This window comes from Perkinsus marinus (assembly GCF_000006405.1).
Source record: "Perkinsus marinus ATCC 50983 genomic scaffold scf_1104296932410, whole genome shotgun sequence".
In the NCBI taxonomy this organism is placed as follows: domain Eukaryota; phylum Perkinsozoa; order Perkinsida; family Perkinsidae; genus Perkinsus; species Perkinsus marinus.
In genome coordinates, this window is record NW_003215453.1 from 184750 (window position 1) to 202826 (window position 18077).

Here is an 18077-nt window from a genome sequence, read left to right on the forward strand (position 1 = left end):
CAAAACTGTGTGGAGTATGACGCCACTTCGCGGTGAAACTATAATGGAGTTTCACCCTAGTGATATGAAAAACACTAGTGAAAAATATATTTCACGACTACTGCACATCACCGCGAATAATATCGCGTTTTTCACAGAGTTTTACGACGCCACTTCACGTAAAACTTGTTTTTAGGTAGATCGGATATTTCGATATTATAAACTAAATTTTTCAGCTACTCTTAGGGTCGGAAAAAAAATCTTAATTTCAAGTTTTTGTAGATGTGAATTGACACAAATGTGGTATTAAAATTCTCAACAGTTTTGGGGTATTATAAATGCCGTCCTCTTCAAAGGAAAAATGGACTCTTCGAGCGGCGTCGGAGTTCTCAACGGAAGCAGCGTATAAAGAGTATCTGTTGAGTTTGACAAAACGGTAATTTTTTTGGGAAAATGGAGTTTCACCCTAGTGATATGAAAAAAAAACATATTTCACGACTACTACATACGACGAATATCGCATTTTTTCACCGAGTTTTACGCCACTTCGCGTAAAACGGGTGAAACTCCAATATTTCCATTTTCGAATTAACAAGTAATTATTGGAGTTTCACCCGTGTAAAAAATATTTTACTATTCATTCCCGTGGAATGCATCGGTCGCGAAAACATATATGTCATATTATTCGCATTACATCACTTCGCGTTAAAAAAGTGAAACTCCAGTGTTGGAATATATGTTCGCACTCCTCAGCTGAGCTCGGGAGTTTCTTCGTTAGTTATAGAATTAGGGTAGAAAAAATTCCTCAGAGTTTTCGTAATTTCACCAACACATTTTTCCCACATTGTAAACAATTTTTGAAGATAATCACGGTTTTGTTTCCTCATTTGAGTTCGGGAAATTTTTCACTATTTATTGGAAATTTACCAAAAAATTCCGAAGAGGTGTATTAAACCGACAAAAATTTACTCAAAATATTCATATTTTTACCATCACACACAATTGAGAGTAAAAAAACATTTTTTTGGGGAAATTTTCCGACTGATCATTCGATCGTATATTGGAGTTTCACGGGCGGCCCTAGCGATATGAAAAACACTAGTGAAAAATACATTTCACGACTACTGCATATCACCGCGAATAATATCGCGTTTTACGACGCCACTTCACGTAAAACGGGTCGTGAAACTCCATTAATATTTCAGATTTGAGTGCACTGAGGATGATGACGATGAAATTATGGAGAAGTGCAAAGGTAAAAAAGGGTGGTGATTCGAATTGACAGTTCTAAATTTAAAATATGTTTTTGTTGTTCTGTACGCGCGAAAACATGTTCATTTTCTACTTAGGATTTTTATGACCAAACTGATCATAATAACGAGGAACTGGTTTATGAATATTCAAATAAATATGAAATTCACTCGATTTAGGTGGTGTATTGGAGTCAGCCTTTGACGACTGCGACGATGAACTAACGAGAAGCATTTTGAATGATTCCAGGCTGATTGCCCAGGTAAAAAATTTTTGGAGAAAAAAATTCCGGAAAAAATTCTGTTGGTAGAAAAATAGTAGATCCTCCGAAATTTTTGTCGTTATGAAAACGCGTAGTTGAGTATTTTCTCCAGCAATGTTGTTTGGGTAGTTTTTTCATACCGAAAAAATTAGCATGTGAAAGTTGGTTCACAACCCGTTTTACGTGAAGTGGCGTAAAACTCTGTGAAAACGCGATGTGAAGTAGTCATGAAATATGTTAGTATTTTTCATATCACTAGGGTGAAACTCCCATTGAAATTCGCGAAGTTAACATCACATTGTTGGTAAAAAAAGAAAAAAATAGAAAAAATAAAAAATTTTCCCGTGTAAATAGAGCTCCGCTCCGCTAATTTTTAGTCCATTTTCAGTCGAATCAATTGCAACTCGTATCAGACATGCTGCGAATATGTCCGATTTCCGCAGAATCAGTAAAGCCAGGCGGAAGTAAGGGCGGAGCGAAGCGATTCATGTTTTAATGATTTTATGTTATGTTTAGTATTGGCGTCGTCAGCTATTGAGACAACAACGGCGAGTGGTCGTAGTAGCGATTCGGAGAGTTCTACAGCTGATAGTGAAAATAAACTAGAAAAGGGTAAGTTGCTCATTCGGTTTTCTAGATGTGAAAATGTATATTTCGAAATATGAGATCACGCAAATGTAGTATAATTGTCATATATAGAGAGCTCAGCTGAGTGTGATAGTAGCTTCTACATATTACTAGCGGCTCGCGTCGCTCCGCTCCTACGGAGGGGGAGGTTGTAGTGTGTTTCTGTCGATTGGTTTGTTATGAAAATAAAGCGTGGACTCCACAGTGTTAAGTAGTAGTTGGGTAGGAGTGTATTCCCATAGGACCACTAAAGCGATGTAAAGTTTGCACGAAGTGCAAGGAAACGTGATGAAATTACGCACGATGTAGGTTCAGGAATATCTTGGAGTTTCACAACCCGTTTTACGTGAAGTGGCGTAAAACGCGATATTCGCGGCCTGCAGTAGTCGTGAAATATGTTTTTTACTAGTGTTTTTCATATTACGAGGATGGCGAAACTCCATTATTAATATTTTATATAGCCATACTCTAATATTGATAATATTTATACTAGTAGTATATTGGAGTTTCCCCCGTTTTACTGTGTTTTTCACTAGTGTTTTTCACATCACTAGGGTTGTGAAACTCCATTGAAAAGAGTAGAATTGGAGTGCTAGGAGGCGTTTAGAATTACTAAGTGAGAAGCCACGCATAAGAGGGACATGCAAACGCGATGTGAAGTGAACTGAAAACACTTCGGGAATCATATCAATCAAGTCACCACATTTCACGTTAAACACATTCCGCGTTTTAGACGTGTTTTTTTCGCGGAGTGAAATTTGTTATGATCATGTTCGTATATTGGAGTTTCACAACCCGTTTTACGATATGCAGTAGTCGTGAAATATGTTTTTCATATCACTAGGGTATAACTCCATTGAAATTTTCCAGGTATGAGTATAGTATTGGGAGATAGGATTCCGGGAGAGCTCGCATCGTATGGTGTCACCGCAAGAGGACACACAGCTGATAATGGCCGACCTGTTGCGGTTCCGTTAAGGCTTGGTAATAATTTTGTGGCGAGTGACGGAAAATTTTTGTTTTTTTTTCGTTCAGGAGGGTTCGAAGAAACTGAAAGAATGTCTGAAAATGGCGTATTGGAGCTGCGAAATGAAGCCCTGCGGGAAAAGGGAGGGATCCGAATAAAAGCTGAACCGTAAGTGGTTGTTGTTGTTGGTGTGGTAGAATATGCACATGGTCAAGTACATGATGTGTTGGTGATGAAAAATATATGTTCGCTTTCCTCAGCTACTGAGCTCAGGAGTTTCCGAACCTATATTATAGGAGTTTACATACAAATCCTAGTAGAAGTGTACAGAAACCAACAAAAAATTCGCAAAATTTCCTCTGATTTTTCGAATTGTCACCAAATTTTTCTCCAACGCTGCTGTTTTAGATTTTTCGAAGGGTTCACGGAAACCGTGTCGATTCCGAGTGATATGCCATTTTCGGAAATGACCGCCGTCCCGGGTCTACCCGAAGTAGCGAAGACTGTGGCGAGGAGGAGCGTGAGAATGCGAAAAAAGCTCTTAGAGCCAGCAGCGAAAGAGTGCCGTTTTTGGGCCTGTTTTGAATCTTAGCATCTCAACCTTAAGATACGTCCAAGCTTATGGAGTGTGGTCGAAAATAGCTGAAGCTCGGCAGAGGGAGCTTTTGGAGCTATCGGGAGTTTTTGGGCATAAACAAACTGATCTGATACGAGCATTGGATGCTACTGTTTATAATCGCGAGGATAAGAAAACGTTCGAAACAAGAATTAGGTAAAATTGCCGCCACTGGAAATCGAACCTGTGCGGGGATATATGATTGGTTTCCTTACTGCAGTATGAAAATTGACATACGATTTGGGGTAAAAGTATGCAAAAACCTTGGAAAATCTCGGAAAATTTCAAAAAATCAGAAAATTTCAGAAAATTTCAAAAAAATCCGAAAATTTCAGGAAAATTCAGAAAATTTCGGAACATTTCTGGAAAATCCGGAAAATTTCAACTCTTAATTTTCATATTCTTACTAACACATGTAGTTGAGCATGTTCATATATTCTCTCACCGAGAATCGAACCTGTGCGGGAAGAGTACCTGTGGGTTTCGCAGATCGCAACATTACCTCCTCCTTGGCAACCATGAGAGCTTTGGAGGTGGATGTTCGATTATGAACGCCCGTTCTCGAGGAAGGCATCATCCAAGGATGCCCGAGGCGCTCAAGGGGACGACCAGCTCGAGCGCTAAAACAGGTAGGGGGGGAGGATTGAAATTGGTTGTAGTGTGTTGAGTATTGGTGAGTAATTCCGCTTATTGAGTTAACACAAGACAGACTTGTTTAGCCTGATTCTAACTTATAACTTACAATTACAATTACAACACTAGCTTGACGCTAGATATCTTAGCTAACACAAAGTGGAGCGACTCCATAGGGACAACAATCACACAACACAGTAGTGGAACAGTCGTGGAAAATATATTTCACGAATAAATTCGCGAAAAACAACAGTGTTTCTGGACTCTTTGCATTTAAATGGAGTATTACGCCACTTCATGTTAAACGGATGAAACTCCGTTTAAAAAAATAATATATTTGATTCTTTTATTTCCTTGTGAAATTTCGATTTTTTCCATTTTTTCCACATTTTTCATTTGGAAATTATATGAAAATTCGCTGATTTTGTCGTTGAGCATGTGGTATAATTTTTTTCAAACTTTTATGTACTGTGAAAATTTTTTGTGGGTATAATTTCAGAGATTTCCTCGTCGGACTACGACACGCCGCGAAATGAAGGAGGAGGCAGACGGAAACGCTCGAGTCGGGTGAGTTGAGGGCGCCAACGTTTTTAGTGGGGTGAATTATTCCGATTACGTATCGTGAGTATTAAATCGTTGGTTCTATTTGTGAGTGAAGAAACTCCTGAGCTCATGTGAGTAGCTTTTGTAGGGTTGATGCTATTTTTCATTTTTATCGTTATTTGAATTGTAATTGCGGGAAATAAAAAGATTCTTTTCCAAGCTTAAGAATGGAGTTTCACGGGCGGCTCTAGTGATATGAAAAACATATTTCACGACTACTGCATATCACCGCGAATAATATCGCGTTTTTCAACGCTTCACGTAAAACGGGTTGTGAAAGTCACAAATTTTTTCGGTGACTTGTTCGGTCGGTCAGGGCGCAACAGCGAAGGAGTCTCCAGCTGTTGAGCAACAAATAGAAGAGGAAGCAGTTGATGAGGAAGCTGAAAAACGGGCGTCGATTCCCGATCTGGAGTTGTTCGATTATTCGCTGGTTGGCTCTAGTGTGGCATTTAACGACACGAATAGAAGAGTTGCAGATCTAGCTGAAGCTAATAAAGAGTAAGTGGGCGAAAATATGCATATGTGTTGGTGGTGATGGTATGGAAATTCGGGGAAATTATTGTTGTGTATACTTTTATAATTAGTGAGGAAATTGCTGAGTTTATGGAAGTATATTCCTCCAGCACAGCGAGATGGTGAAGTTGAAATGGAGCGGTACTCGCAGAGGGAACTTCTGAGATTTTGCAATTTGACAATATTGCAGACAGGCGCGAGGATTTTCCATTGAAAATTTATTCAATTTTAAAAAAAAGTTACTTCCACACGTGTTTTTTTTCGGTTTGCCGCGTAATGCGCGGAATTTTGGTATGTTAGTGATGGAATAATATGCACGCAGATCTTCCCTGCAGCTAACTCAGCGAACAGATGCAGATATTAAAAAATTGACTTTTGATTTTGGGATAATTTCGATTGATACGTATGATATATTTATCCACATGATATGAAATGGAGTTTCACGACCCGTTTTACGTGACATTCTAGTGGCATCGTAAAACTCGGTGAAAAACGAGATATTACTCGCTGTGATATGCAGTAGTCGTAAAATATGTTTTTCACTAGTGTTTTTCATATCACTAGGGTGGTGAAGCTCCAATGAATGAGTACGAATGAAGTGGGCTCTGGCTTTAGTTGGTGTTGGATTTATCTACACGCAGATATTTTCTACAGCTAACTCAGCCAACAGATGCAGATGTCAAGAAATTTCTCGAGAGATTGGTATCATTCCCCAAAGACTTTAGACGTATGGCAGCGGGAAGCGATCGCCTTAGTACAGGACAGATGATCGAGATCTACTTTAGGTGAGCGGGAGGTCGTGGATTCGATCCCGGCACGCGTTTTTGGTAAAAAAATATTGAAATTGTGAGGAAATTATCATTGGTTTTCGTATACTTTTACACGAAATTTTGCAAGGATTTTCGTAATGCAGTGAGAAAAGTTACAAGCTCAGTTGAGAAAACTAAATATATATTCCCACACTGTCTACTGGTGACTATGTGGAGATTATGAAGTAATTTCTTGGGAAATTCTCATTGTAAACTCCTCTCATTTTTTATACATGATTCATATGTAAACTCCTATAATGTAGCTTTGGAAACTCCTGAGCTCAGCTGAGGAAAGCGAACATATATTTCTACTCCAACACTGTGGTCGACTACATGTGTTGGAAAATATTTTGGGAAATTCTTATTGGTTTTTTTTGTACACTTCTACCCTAATTCGTATGTAAACTCCTGAGCTCAGCTGAGGAAAGCGAACATATATTCCTACTCCAACACTGTATAGGAAACTCCTGAGCTCAGTAGCTGAGGAAAGCGATTACATATATTCCTACTCCAACACTGTATAGGAAACTCCTGAGCTCAGTAGCTGAGGAAAGCGATTACATATATTCCTACTCCAACACTGGCTGTGTTCAGATATAAAAATCTGTTGGGATGCAAGACTATGTTGAGTGGATCTTTGAGAAGCCAAACGTGCAAACACATTGCTAGGAAGGTGAGCGGAGGAGCGCATACGGACCTCATTTGAATCTTACGATCTTGAACCTTGGATATCTTTGCGCACTATGAATGTTTTTTGCGATTTGTATATGTGGACCTCATTTGAATTTTACGATCTTGAACCTTGGATATCTTTGCGCACTATGAATGTTTTTCTGCGATTTGTATATGTGGACCTCATTTGAATTTTACGATCTTGAACCTTGGATATCTTTGCGCACTATGAATGTTTTTCTGCGATTTATATATGTGGACCTCATTTGAATCTCACGGTCTTGAACCTTGGATATCTTTGCGCACTATGAATGTTTTTCTGCGATTTGTATATGTGGACATCATTTGAATCTTATGATCTTGAACCTTGGATATCTTTGCGCACTATGAATGTTTTTCTGCGATTTGTATATGTGGACCTCATTTGAATCTTATGATCTTGAACCTTGGATATCTCTTCATTGTGTCTTTCTTTATCAGGAGATCAAACGTACTATGTATTATTTATCAAAAGCTGCAGATAAGGTCCCTCATCTCTGTCCAAGAGCTCCTCCAGTGGGCGCGCATGGGCGACCGGTGAGAATGTTTGAATATTTTAAATCCACCCAATTGTGGTATTGTCAGAGTCGCTATTATACGCACGAATTCCTGCGCTGTCTGGAACAGAACTCGCTGCGTTATAATCCGCATAGGCGTCGTGCTATTGTGAATACGGAAGATGATAATTCACTGAGAGGTGGGGAAGGGTTTTTTTCATGGTTTGTGGTTCCGTATTAGGAAAGCGACTATATTATAAGTGTGGTAAAATATGCGCATGGTCGCTTACATGTGTTGGGAAAATTTTCATTGATTTCTTTACACTTCTGCCCGGAATTACACATGAAAATCCTAGACTCAGGCGAAAAGAATGAACATATATCCCGTCGCGGAAGAAATGCGTGGCTCATTATTGATCGTTTTTTTTGTGGTGACTGGGGATGGTGTTGGTGATAATTAATTGTTTATTTCGATCTCTGATACTATTGAGAATGTTGTCATTGTATCCTTCCTTCGGGAATGTAGTGAAGGTATTTATAATGGAGTTGCACCCGTGATGTGAAAAACGCATTTCACTTTTCACATCGCGAATATCACGTTTTTCACGTGGAGTATTACACCACTTCGCGTAAAAAAGGTGGAGCTCCGATGTATCAGTTCATTATTCGAATTATGTTTTTTCTCGAACAGGAGGGACGTAAACGTAGTTGTTTTGTATCTTGTGTAGGCAAGTTGGAGGATATCCTCGCAACAGCTGTGGCGTCGCATTGTCTGGAATGGGCGGATCTGGAAGCAGTAGCACAGAGAAGATACCGACCGTCGCCGTTTAAAGGGGGTGAGCATCTGCCACAGATGAGTTCATCAACAACCCCTAGTGGCAATCCGGTTTAGTAGCGAACTATTGAGTCGCGTTGAGTTCGACTGAGAGATTTGTAGTGAACGAATATCAAGTTGATATAATCAACTTCACAGTTTCACCGACAGAATGAATTCGTTCAGAATCGATTATGTATACAAAGGTTCTAGGTGATGAACTTGATGACGAAGTGAGGACCAAAATGGAGCCTTGGTTGCTCTGATGAAGTCGGGATAACAATAGCAAGAATCATAACACAGTATTGTGGAAATATGCAGATAGTTAACTTCATGAAGTTACCCAACATAACCAATGTTAACTTACATGAAAATTCCAAGGGAATTTTGGTATTTTTTTCGTTGATTTCTGTATACTTCTACTTGAATATGTATGTAAACTAGATCTTTTTGATACCACGACGATATCAGCATTCGAGCTAGCGCAACGGCCGCTGAGGCTGCCAGCAAATCCTAGAGGGCTATACGAGCAATCTCTCAGGCGAGACCAAAACGACTAAACAAAACGGACTAAAACAAAAAACCGTTAAGGTGAAGGTCGGCGTGAGCCGTCCAACGAGAAGCCTCGCAGCGGTCATATCCTCATTAAAGCTCAAAGATCAGAAGTGATGATAGCAAACCGCTCAGTCGGATCTACCGCGGCCTAGACCGTAATGAGATCGTGACTCCCCTTCACTTCTTGGATCACTCATTATCTTTCAACTCAAAATATGGACAGGCGTTTGTAATAGTCGCTACCCGGATTTGAACCGGGGTTGTCACGGCCACAACGTGACGTCCTAACCACTAGACGATAGCGACTTGAAAATTTTCAGCGTAGATATCTCGGATTGGGGGGTCAGCCTTCCCGGCGTGGATGACGCTTTCGAGTAGTTCCGAAGCTGAAGGTCATCCTTGCAGTACGACTAGGCTCAGCGGAGAGTTTCTCACGGAGAGGAGTCAACTCTCCTAAATGAGGGGTCCTCATCCAGGGTGAGTGAAGTCACTAAGTCCTGGTATCGTTCACTTGCGCAAGTCCGGTCTCTGGTGACTCGATGTCTTTCAAGTGGAACGGCGTGTAGCAGCGAGTTGTATTCTGCAGGCTGGCTAGAAATAGATGTTGATGATTCACACTCATGAAACTCAAGGTTGCCACATGCTTAAAAAGAAAAACAAACTATTCCGAAATGTGTGGCGAAGCCGACCAAATTCTGAGAATCCACGAGAGAAGTTCTCTTATGGAACGACTCTAGAGGAGACGGTGTGAAAATAGCTAAAGCATCTTGTCCTTGAATTCCTCAATACTTGTGTGCTCCTGAACAAGCCTGATGACGAGTAACAGGTAGTTGTAATAGGCTCCTTGGCTGAATCACACATCACTGCTGATCATAGTTGGGTTAATGTCGATCGTGAGCGAAGCACTAGATACCTCCGCAGGGTGAGGGTAGAGTCATACGTATCATAAGGTGCAGACACATGTACCGTCATCGGTTTTCACGCACACGCCGCCGCAGCTGACGCAAGGATGTGGACACTTCTCACAGCCTTGCATGACGAACGCAATGAGAGCAGCAACAGCGAGTTTGACGCGCATCTAGAATTGAATGAACTAAATATACGAAGCGTAAGATATATAAGCTCAAGAAAATAATGTGAATTTTCAAAATGGGTATCAGAAAAACTATGAGCGATCGCAGTGGCAAGCGGACGGGAATCTCATGTTTTTCCCAGCAGACCAGTGTGCCTCCAAATGCATGCCAATCTGCTAGTTAGAGGAAAGCCGCCAAACTTCGGCACGCCAACCTACCCCTTCCCCGAGGCAGCTGTTTTTTGCGTTGATAGAATTTCTACATACAGTCCGTGACGAGAATCATCTCCTGCCGTGATAGGCTGTTCAGAAGGTATGAAATTTCGGGCTTTTTCCTATTATTCGCCGTCACAACTGCCAATACAATGCTCGTTCGAGAATTGGAAATGACGCATAAGGTTCGCAATCAAACCCATATCCTCACCTATCATGCAGTCGAGCTCTATTTCAAGGACTAAACAGTTTCCACCATAAAGATCATCTTCACATAGTTAAAGGGTCAGTTCCTCCGTCCACGCGAGTCGCGTGACGCGCTCGCGCACGCATGCACAAATCTCTCTGCACGGAGCGGTTCGCAGCCCACAAGCTGCAATGGATAAGAATGCATATTATGGCTCTTCCAAGTGTTGTTGAGTCAGCCAGTGCCAGGTGTTACTACTAACAAGAATTGCGTCACGTGTGTTTATACCTCTTCTTTGTGCTGTAGCGTCGGCTGATTCAAACCCCGGAATAAGTGGTGGCAACTCAACCCCTCCGCCCCTTGAAGATGGGGTCTTAAATATGTTGTGTGAGTTGAGCAGCATCCGAAGATGGGAAATGAGAGGCTACACAGAAAGCGAACAACGCCTCATGGGAAAGGGTGCAATGAACGGGGCTGATCGTGCACGTGTCACAACCGTCGTCACGATATTGTGCGCGTGAAGGAGACAAGACCCTTAGGGAAGCCTTCGGGTCGAGTCCTACACTGCAGTGCTGTTGCTCAAAGGAGGGCACCAATTCAATCAACTCCTCGTTGGGAATGTTACAAGATACCCGGCAGCTAATTCACTGTAAACTTCGCGCCCATCCATATCGTGGCTCTTGAGCAGTGCTCAATGAGCACGTTTCTGGTGTCAAGCAGCGTGTGGCACGCTGATTCCCAACCTGGGAATCTCAGACCGATTACGGCATTTCCAGGCGCCCGCTGCGACTTCCGGATCCGAGTCTTAGTAGTGAAGAAATTCCGATTGGTGCTCTGTTCAAGTGTGCTTCCTCGGAAGGATGCAACTTCTAAGGGCATTTCCCCAGTATGCTATCCCAGCAGTTGCAATATACGCTCAATCGTTCTTCCGAGTCATTGCCGGGACTCGCAAACTTCGTTCCCCTCTTCGAGGAAATTCTTTCTATTGGAAAATGGTTGCGCTTCATGTTTAAACTCACGTAGCACAAACGACCTGAACTTCAAGTGTTTGATACACTTTGTGTGTTAAGGGAAAATCCAAGGCAGTCCGCTGCGTGAATCAGCTTTGCAACGTGCGTGCAAGACAAACCACGTCACCCGTGTGCTCGTCGAAGCGAGCTGGTGTCCAGCACTATGGTGTCGGGTGTCTGGAAAATGGGGTCGTCCCACCCGTCCCACCCAGGGGCTTGCCTGGTAGGAACGTTTTCTTTCTGGCTGATCGATTCGCGGCTCCGAGTCGCTTAACATTGGGGAAAGAGTCGCTCGAGTCGAAACCCGAACTTAATATACCCTATATTCTCTTTTTATTCTCCCTCTAAGAGAGTGTCTCATAGACAATGAGACATAGAATGTTCTCTAGTAGTCAAAATAATAGTGAATGAGTTCATTGTGGGCCGGGTTTATGCAATTGATTATTAAAATTAAGTTTTATTGCACAAGTATTGAGTGATTGCTTTGCGTTCCGTGTGGGACTCGGAAACTTCCCTGGAATGTGCGGTTTTTAGGAAAAAAATACCCACTATGTGACACTGCTCGGATTGCAAGAGCTTGGCACACAAACTCGGATGAAATTCTAACTTGAACATATTTTTTTCCCTCCGACCGAGTACTCGGACTCAAAAAATTGAGCATTTGATCGAGCTCCACATCACTTTCATATTCGGCCTGAATTTTCAACTCTTTGAAAATTTTCCCTCTTTTCTGACTTTCTACCTACGAGTTTTATTTTTTGTTAAGATTGGCCCGCCCCGTTATAGCTGCAACTCGTCGATTATGCTATTTGGTGCGATGAACAATCATAATTAGTATGCAACTCTCTCAGGCTATTTCGTATTGCATTTCATATGGTTAATACCCTAACAAGTAACTAAGTAAAACTCGTCATTAAATGAAGTGTCCTAACTGTTCAAATTTGCAATGAAATAACTTGGCTTATCAAAAACGTATCGACTTCAATCAATGACGTTAATTTTGGCTGATCGAGTAGATTATCGAAAATTTCGAGAAACTATCCGATTTACCCCTTAGAAATTCACGCGATAAACTTTTTCAAGTGACTATTCGTTTGCATCACCATGATACTATGCACTGCATAGTATGCAGAGGCTTCACACACTTACATTTCTCAGCACTTTCTATGTTCTCAATGTGCAGAGCTTATTACTGTTCTTCACTCAACTCAAAACCAAGATTTCTATAACATGATAACCGATGATCAGCAATCATAAAAACTCAGCGATACGGGTCATTTTGATCAACGCCATCGTCGATTCCAATGATTGAGTCATACAATAAAAGGAGGATAAGCATATGTCAATGATACGTAGATAACTTTTAGACAACTGTAGCTTCCTCAGCGCCCTTCAATGAGCTTCGCTTGCGCTCATAATCAGCCAGAGCTGCGTGGACCGCCTGAAGTGACGATATCAAAAGGCGGAGACGCAAACTCGAGTCTTAACTAGCAGTATCGAGCATCGCAGGTTGCGTACACAATAGGACACGCGACATCGAAACCTCAAAATGCTATATCATTTCTTTAATTTGAACATCGCGAGCTCACAACAAAAGCGAAAAAGTTCGTTCACTCCTTGACCAAAATTAGCGGAACTCAGATAGAAAATGAATTTCCATATGAGACTAAAACCACGAACTCTGAACAAAATATAAGGCACATCTCTCTGCTTCTATTCACCATAGCCATTTAGCCCCACTTTAGTGAGGAAACTACTACCTAGTATGCAGCAATATTGATGAAATTGTGTGACATCGAAACCGCTCAAATTGAGACAGTTTTTCTTGGATTCGATTAAAAAATAATAAATTTCCAATTTCACCGAACGGATCATCGTACCTCTTCGACGAGGAGTGAGCAGTGGATCTTCACCGGGGGCAGTTTGAGATAGCCAGAAATGTCCGTGTTCTTCAACTCGGAGGCTTCCTTCTGAGTCTTACCTGACGAAAAAAAACTATTTTAAACAACCCAAGTTGTGCATAAAACGACACGGGAAAAGTTGAATAGAGTAAAATACACACTGTAGGATAAGCCTTCTAGCACACAAAGTATGTCTGTCCCCATTGTGCCATCCTCCGTAGCATAGCCTAGCTTAGCCATGTATGAGTGCTACATATTAAGTTCTAACGAGTCGGATAATAACGTTGATCTACTGTTTGTTAAGTTAGTCTTATAACACTCAATTGAATCACAGTATAGAACTGATAGTGAAACCGTCAGCATTATCATTCCGATCGACTCACCTTTGTTTCAAACTACTTATATGAGGAGTGTGTTTGTGAATTTAAAGTTCAACGCCTACTACGACAACGTGGCTCGATTAGACTCGCATCTATGCACATCAACTTTCGAGGCATCAGTTTTAGCCTTTCAAACTGTCTACTTTCGAGAGGTGACTAAAATTGAGTATAACAGTCACTCTTCAGATGAGAAAATGTGAAGCGATGATACCACACACGAGTAATAGAAGTATAGATCGTTTTTGACCATGGACACCCTTGTAGGAAAATTTGCACATGGTCAACTACATGCGAAAATTTCGGGAAAGACTGATTGATTCCTGTACACTTCTACCCTAATTCGTATATAAACTCCTATAACTAGTGAGAAAACTCCTGAGCTCAACTGAGGAGAGCGAACATTGCCATATACTTTTTCGCATGAGAAGTGATATACAGTTGGGAAGTTAGAACAGAGAGCTCACCCTTGATCATCTCAGTGGCAAGACTACTGCTCGCAATCGCCGAACCGCAACCGAATGTCTTGAACTTAGCGTCTTGAACAACACCGTCTTCTATTTTAACTTGAAGTTGGACGACATCACCACAAGAGGCCTTACCTGAATAGGCACTTCATCAAATCTAAGCGAGATGCATAAAAACCAAAGAAGCGCGCGCCATTAATGGAAAGTGAGGTTGATATCCAGGTGATGACCATAACGCAAGTGAGCATCTAAACTGCAAACTCCAAAAGAAGTGAAAGCAAGAACTGCAGGTGAAAGCGGAGAAAGGGAAGCCCGAAACCCCACCCGAAACCCGACGGGAAACCAGAAACCCGAACTGTTATCCGAGGCTAAGTCGAAATTCAAGTGAGAGCGTGAGCTAAACTTCTTTAGAAAAGAGGATTTCCCCTTACCTGAACAACTACAATGGACGAGTTTCACGCGAATAACACTAGTGAAAAACATATTGCACATTTCACTACGAGGAAAACAATAGTGTTACGTCTGAGGATTTGCATTCGCCACTTCACATTGGAATGACGAGCATAAACTCACCAACAACGGCAGTGCCAACACTGGGGTCCTTCTTATCGAGCTTTCCGGCATTTCGAGGGTTCTTGAAGTGGTCTAACACGTTGTCATGATAGTATCTGCAAAAACCACTTCACAGTGTAAGCTCTGCGGAGTTTCCTCACTAACTATAGTAGTTTACATGCAAATTCGAATAGAAATGAGCTAAAACCAATGAAAAATCAAAGTTTTCATATTGTCACCACCACGTGCATATTCTCCCAGGCGTCACTAAATCACCTCTTCTGAGCAGCACATGAGCACCACGCCGAAGTGATACGAGATGCCGCACCAGATGGGAATATAGGGCGGAGCATTAGGATGAAGCTTGTCAAGAACTATGACAAGCGAGAATCTTTCTATGTAAAAAGCGCGCGCCATTCTAATCGATTATTATGAAACTGTTTCTGGTGCTACAACGCAACTACTTGTAACTATGGCAGCTCGTTTGAATTCAGACAGAATGAACGGACGACGACGACGCCCACGTGATGAAGTTGATGATGATGATATTGACTTAGATGACCCTCAGGAAGAGCGAGCGATGGAAAGAGGCCATTCCCGAATGGTGAGGCGGGTATTATGTGACACAGTTTTTGTTTTATTTTTAGTATGTCTGTATTAGTGGAGTTTCACGAGCAGCCGTGATATGAAAAACACTAGTGGAAAATTTATCGATTTTTTTATATGAAAAATTCAAGTTCGCAAAGAAAACTCCATTTTTGTTGAGGATTAGAAGCAAAAGTTTTCACGCACATTCGTGTTAAAGTTCCACCAGAGTAACTCTGTTTAAATTCCCGATAAACTTTAATTTCGTCTGACGCAAAAAAGAAAATCTGGATTTATTTTCCTTGTGAAATTATTGGTGATGATTTTATTTAAAAATATATTGAAGTTTCGACGACCGTGATATGAGAAAAACACAAGTGAAAAATATTTTTCACTTTTGTAAAACTTCACACTGTAACGACAAAACGTGAGTTGAAAAGTTGTCTTATCTCAGATTCTCCTAGTGTTCTGCATAATGTGGTCGGCTATCACAGTAATCGCATCGATCATCTTCGCCATCTATGCGGCAGATCGAAAACAATCTAATGTAATTCGTAAAAACTGTGATTCATTAACATGCGTTTTCGTTTCAGGTGGTGATATTATCGTCACTATTCGCGTGCTTGATAGCAGCACAGGCAGGAATAATTTTGTATTCGGAAAATAATAAACCATTGTTAAGAGAAGCAGTGACTAAAGGATTCGGTTGGGTAGTATGGGAATATGTAAAATTTCTGGGAATTTTAATTTTTGGCAAAATTTTGGTGTATATCCAAAATTTTCGGGGATTTTAAATGAACTCGGGCGGAAAAATTGTGAATTTTTCGATTTTCCGCAGTGTATGTAATGGAGAGCAGTGCGGGAATATATGCACATGTGTTGCTAGTAATATGGAATTTTTGAGGAATTTCTGCGAAATTATCGTTGATTTTTGTGTACTTATATCCAAAATCGTGCGTAATTTTTCATAAAATAGTGAGAAAACCTACGAGCTCAGTTGAGAAAACCAAACATATATTCCCATATTAATAAAGAGTATTACAATGATACAATAATCAGTGTGGTGAACTACTACATGTGTTGACGAGAATAAGGGAATTCTGAGGAATTTTTGTTGGGTTTTTGATCACTTCTACCACAAATCGCGTGTAAATTGTTGACAAATTAGCTTTGGAAACTTCTCGAGCTTAGCTGAGGAAAGCAAACATATATTCCTCCAACACACGTGAAGTGGCGTCGTAAAACTCGGTGAAAAACGCGTCGTGAAAACCGCAGTCGTGAAAAATGTTTTGCACCAGTGTTTTTCATATCACTAGGGCCGCCCGTGAAACTCCATTGAATACCAAATTTTTTTATACACTAGATGTGCATCGTGCATTTTAACCTATTTTCCTCAGCTGTTCCGAAACCCTCCCCGATTTGCGGTTTTTCTTTGGATGATCATCACAATCGGGTCTTTAGTAAGTGCGTCGCTCCGCTGTCATTATGCGCATTCTTTCACCAGGTTGTTTTTGGATTTCTAATATCAGCGTTAATCTCTACAATGGGTGAGCTGCGTACGGCTGGGCTTATCACATATATACTTATTGGTGTTGGATGGATGAGCGTCACCATCGGACTGGTAAGCTATCATAGGTCCCGGGTTCGATCCCCGGCAAGGGCATTTTTCTGCTTTTTTGGCTAATACGCGATATAGAGAAAAATTAGAGTAAATTTCAACTCCGTGTGAAGGAGTTTCATAACCCGTTTTACGTGAAGTGGTGAAAAACGCGATATTATTCGCGGTGATATGCAGTAGTCGTGAAATATGTTTTTCACTAGTGTTTTTCATATCACTGGGGCCGCCCGTGAAACTCCAATATACATAAGACGAGACTTTTACACCGACGTACTTTCGTGGCCTGGTGTTAGCAGCAGTGTGGAAGAATGTTGGAGGCAATATGGAAATTTCGGGAAATTTTGGGAAATTCTCATTGGTTTTTGCATACTTATTAAACTCGAATTTATGTGTAAACTTAGCTTTGGAAACTCCTAAACTCGGCTGAGGAAAGCGAACGTATATTCCTACTCCAACACTGTATAGGAAACTCCTGAGCTCAGCTGAGGGAAGCGAACATATATTCCTACTCCAACACTGTATAGGAAACTCCTGAGCTCAGCTGAGGAAAGCGATTACATATATTCCTACTCCAACACTGTATAGGAAACCCTTGAGCTCAGCTGAGGAAAGCGATTACATATATTCCTACTCCAACACTGTATAGCAAACTCCTGAGCTCGGCTGAGGAAAGCGATTACATATATTCCTACTCCAGGGCTTATTATCAGTCAGCTCGATAGGTACCCGAAACGCTACGCTCCGCCACTGTTATATTATATGTTCGCCCTCCTCAGCTGAGCTCAGGAGTTCCCTCATAAATCGTAGGAGTCCATATACGAAAGGATTTTCCCAAAAATTTTCATATTGTCACCAACACTTGTGATTGACCATGTGCATGTACCCCCACACACTTAAGTGTGAGCGGTTATCAAATTGAATGTTTTTTTTCGTTTTTCATTTCTAAAGAAAAATTTTTTGTTTCCGCTCAGTTATTTTCTTCGGTATTCCGAGATGTACGTCTTCGTGTTGGTGATGGATGGGAAGAACTACACGAAGAAATCGGGGGGTGAGTTAAAGTCATAGTGGACTTTCTGTGTAATTTTTTCACTTAAAAAATTATCGAATTCAGCATTTCTCGCTGATAAATTTGTGTTTCACGCTGGAACGATTAGATATAGCAATAAGCTACTATACACTGAAGTGGAAGGGTCTAGTCGTGACCGTTATTCATAAATAATGACGAGTGAAAAGTTCACTCCATATACGCCTTGTG

General features: G+C 41.1%; 3 protein-coding genes and 1 non-coding gene across 4 annotated transcripts; 2 read left to right on the forward strand and 2 right to left on the reverse strand.

Annotated features, from left to right (window-relative positions):
• The first annotated feature begins 310 nt into the window (after nt 1–310).
• Nucleotides 311–8367, forward strand: Pmar_PMAR022289 (hypothetical protein). Its single transcript, XM_002785506.1, has 17 exons — nt 311–415; nt 1185–1234; nt 1410–1492; nt 1881–1956; nt 2009–2104; nt 2990–3103; nt 3155–3254; nt 3495–3647; nt 3694–3858; nt 4192–4331; nt 4835–4902; nt 5255–5439; nt 6096–6239; nt 6858–6936; nt 7416–7511; nt 7560–7671; nt 8200–8367. The coding sequence occupies exons 1-17, from the start codon at nt 318–320 to the stop codon at nt 8361–8363; spliced, it is 1923 nt and encodes a 640-aa protein (XP_002785552.1). The 5' UTR covers nt 311–317; the 3' UTR covers nt 8364–8367.
• Nucleotides 8368–9074: 707 nt separating this feature from the next.
• On the reverse strand, nt 9075–9146 carry Pmar_PMAR022290. Its single transcript has one exon. It is a non-coding gene; the product is annotated as a tRNA-His (tRNA).
• Nucleotides 9147–12685: 3539 nt separating this feature from the next.
• Pmar_PMAR022291 (iron-sulfur cluster assembly protein, putative) lies at nt 12686–14972 on the reverse strand (the record flags this gene model as incomplete). Its single annotated transcript, XM_002785507.1, has 5 exons — nt 12686–12763; nt 13203–13303; nt 14068–14202; nt 14641–14735; nt 14896–14972. The coding sequence occupies 5 exons, from the start codon at nt 14970–14972 to the stop codon at nt 12686–12688; spliced, it is 486 nt and encodes a 161-aa protein (XP_002785553.1).
• A 707-nt stretch (nt 14973–15679) lies between these two features.
• On the forward strand, nt 15680–17874 carry Pmar_PMAR022292 (hypothetical protein; the record flags this gene model as incomplete). The annotated part of the gene is made up of 4 exons (XM_002785508.1): nt 15680–15751; nt 15798–15914; nt 16709–16825; nt 17794–17874. 4 exons carry the CDS (start codon nt 15680–15682, stop codon nt 17872–17874), a joined length of 387 nt encoding a protein of 128 aa, XP_002785554.1.
• Between the last annotated feature and the right edge of the window lie 203 nt (nt 17875–18077).